At 53.4% G+C, this 3,592-nt stretch overlaps 1 protein-coding gene across 1 annotated transcript; it reads left to right on the top strand.

Moving 5' to 3' along the window:
• Window positions 1–1,172: 1,172 nt before the first annotated feature.
• On the top strand, window positions 1,173–1,487 carry LOC308037769 (feather keratin-like; the record flags this gene model as incomplete). Its single annotated transcript, XM_080339766.1, has 1 exon — window positions 1,173–1,487. One exon carries the CDS (start codon window positions 1,173–1,175, stop codon window positions 1,485–1,487), a length of 315 nt encoding a protein of 104 aa, XP_080195892.1.
• Between the last annotated feature and the right edge of the window lie 2,105 nt (window positions 1,488–3,592).

The raw sequence follows: 3,592 nt of genomic DNA on the forward strand, positions 1-3,592 counted from the left end.
CACTCCTTTTGCTGATAATGTATGTCTAGAATCAATTTATTGTATTTAGCAACAGTACTTGGATCACGGTGTAGTAGTGCTTCCGCAATTCTAATTTTCCCCCTGTACAACCTCATGACATCCCTGTAGTCCTCCTGATTTACCTGCCCCTTCCTGCAAAATTAATAACCTCTCTTTGTTATCCCGAGATCCAGCTAGCGTTCTCTGTTTAGTCAGGATGCTCTTATTCCCCACAGCTTCGTATTTTCACACATGCAGACTCTCTTTCGAACGTGACAGAATGTTCTGGAACCTTATCTCAGAATCCACCCCTGTAGCTCCCTTGCTCCAAAACTTTGTGAAGTATAACAAATCCACACAGCTACAAGCTTAAAAGAAGGATGGGCACCAAGGCATGCACAAAGTAAACCCAATCTGAAAGCCATGCCTAAAGACATGATAAGAGACATATTAGCAAAGAGAAACCATATAGGAGGCAGGTCCTCAAGCCTGGCACAGCTCCAAAGCCCAGACCAGCCTGATGGAGCTACAAGGAAATCCAGCTCTGTGCTCACAATGCACCTGCAAACCACACTAGTGCCATGGGATGAGCTCACTGACAACACCCCACCTCTCCTACGCCATGGCCTCAGACTCTGCCCACCTAACATGCGCCATCAACGCCAACTTTTCAGCCTCTAATGCTCACACTTCAAAGCTGCCGCCAGGGCCAAGTGGACACGTCCTCAAGAAAAAAAACAAGAAACTGGAGCATTGCGGGAAGGAAAACACACCCTCCTCATTCCTGGCCAGGCTGTGGCATCAGACAGCTGCTGGCTGCAAAATGCCGCCATGCGCAAAGCCTGTCCCGCCCCTCGGGGACCGGCATAAAAGCCGGCCCAGCGCCTCTCTCCCTCACACACTCTCCTGACACCTTCTCCTCCCTCCGCGCTCAACAAGGTGAGCCTCAACTCCCTTCCCCTCCTTCTCCTGCCCCGCCTGGCCCCTCTCTTCCAGCACGCTCTGCCCCCAGCCTCAGCAGCCCTCACGCCTCCCCACCGCCATGCTCCCCACAGCCCCACACCAGCCTCCCCACTCCCTCGCCCTCCTGCAGCACCGCTCCTCGCACCCTCAGCCCCCTGCGCTTGCTCAACAGCCTCTCGTCCCTTCCAGGGCCCCTCCACACCACACACATGGCCTGCTACGACGCCTGCCGCCCCTGCGGACCCACCCCGCTGGCCAACAGCTGCAACGAGCCCTGTTCCCTGCAGTGCCAGGACTCCCGCGTCGTCATCCAGCCTCCCGCCGTGGTGGTCACCCTGCCAGGACCCATCCTCACCTCCCACCCCCAGAGCACCGCCGTTGGATCCTCCGCATCGGCTGCCGTGGGCAACGACCTCCGTGCCCAGGGAGTTGCCATCAACTCTGGCGCCTTTGGCTACGGCAACGGCTATGGCTTTGGAGGCCTGGGCTGCTTTGACGGCAGAAGGGCTGGATACATCTGCTAAGGGCCCTTGCCACCTCCCCTGACGCCAACCACACAGACCCTGGAAGCAACGGAATGGATCGAGGACACGCACCTCTGGGCCCTTGCAGGCACATGGACCTGCTGTCCATGGCTTCTCCTCTCCGGGCACCCAACACCGAAGTAAGGAAGGGGCCAGCCTGGGCTGCCTTCATTCCTTGCCGAAGGACCTTCTCCTCTTCTCCCACGTCTTTCTCTGTACCTCGGACTTGCTCTTTTCCACTTGGTACTCCTACCTTTGCACTCTTTTTGGTCTCAAATAAAGTTCTCTTGCACTCCAGCCTGAGATGCCTCCTCTTCTTTTTTTCTGCCATGGTTCATCCCATCTGACAGAGCAACAGAACAGGGCTCAAGGGGCCATCAAGCTGGTGGGTGGAAAATGGCCTCAAGGCTTCTCTTAGCAAGTAAGTCTTCAGGAACACCACCCACGTGCATTTGGTGGCCTTCCAGGCTGTCACACAAGCCCTTCACTTACTCCAGAAAAAGGCTTGGAAAGCGTCATGCCCTTCTACCCTGGCCTCTCGCCCAAGCTCCTCGTGGCTGCAGCTACTTCTCCAAATCACTTCCTCAGCACCACTCGCTGCCCATCACAGCAAACAGAATCATCGAGTGCACAAGGAACCTCTGGAGACCATCTCCTTCAAACCAACCTGCTCAAGCATGGTCAGCACGATGAGGCTGTCCATGCGACGTCCAATGAGGTGCTGAGTATCTCCAAGGATGGAGGCTTCACTATCTGACTATGCAACTAGTTCCACTGTTTGACCACCCTCTCACTGAAAAATCATTGCCTCTCCTCCAAGGAAACAGCACAGCTTCTCTGCTTTCTCCATTCTTCCTTGGCCTGGCCGTGGGCACCAATGACAAGAGTCACATTCACTTGTCCTTGTTCCCTTTCACTTGAGTATTTTGGCACACTGATGATACCTACCTCTGCTGCCTTGTCTCCTGTCTTAAAAACCTCATCTACACATCTTTTAATTACTTCCAGGGATGGTGACTTCACCACTTCCCTGAGCACCCTCTTCCAATGCCCGACAACCCTTCCTGGGAGACATTTTTCTTAATAGCCAATCTACACCTCCAATGGCACTACTTGAAGCCACTTCTTCACCTCTTAGGTTTTGCTACTTGAGAGAAGAGAACAACATCCTCCTCTCTACACCCTCCTTTCAGGCAGTTGCAGAGAGAAAGAAGATCTCCCTTAAGCCTCCTGTTCTCCTGGCAAAACACCCCCAGATCCCTCAGCTTCTCCCCATCCCACTTGTGCTCCAGATCCTTCAACAGATTTGTTGCCCTTCTCTGAACCCCCTCCAGCTCCTCAAAGGTCTTTCTTGTCATGATGGGCTCAAAAGTGAACGCCAGATTCTAGGTGCAGCCTCACCAGCACTAAATACAGGGGGATGGTCACTGCCCTGCTCCTGCTGGCCACACCAGTGATGACACAGGCCAGAATGCTGTTGGCCTTCTTGGACACACGCTGGCTCATGTTCTGCCAGCTGGTCACCAGTAGCCCAGGTTCTTTTCCAACAGTCTGAAAAAAAGGGCACACCTGATAGATCCCTTCATCCAGGTCATGGAGAAAGATATTCAACAGAAATGGGTCAAGTAGGTAGCCCTGGTGAACACTCCTTGTGACCAGCTGCCGACTGGCTTAACTCAAGTTTCCACAACTCTTCAGGCTCAGCCAGCCAGCCAGTGGTTTAGCCCGAGTAGAGGATGACCGTGCAAGCCATGAGCAGCCACTTTCTTTGGTGGAAATAGTGTCAAAGATCTTAATAAAGTCCTGGTAGACAAAATCCACAGCCATTCCATCATCCACTAAGCGAGTCCCCTTGTCATAGAAGGAGGTCAGGTTAGTCAGGCAGGACCTGCCTTTCATAAACACAGACTGACAGGGCCTGATCACCTGCTTGCTTCTCCTGTACATAGAAGCTAATGGCACTCAGCATGATCTGCTCCATGACCTTCCATAGCACAAAGGTCGGACTGACAGAGCTGTAGTTTCCCAGATCCTCCTTCCAGTCTGTCTTCTAGATAAGCATCACATTCGCCAAGAGGCCTGTGACCCTGCTCTGCTGGCAAGAT

Source organism: Nesoenas mayeri (genome assembly GCF_963082525.1).
Source record: "Nesoenas mayeri genome assembly, chromosome: 2".
Lineage (NCBI taxonomy): Eukaryota > Metazoa > Chordata > Aves > Columbiformes > Columbidae > Nesoenas > Nesoenas mayeri.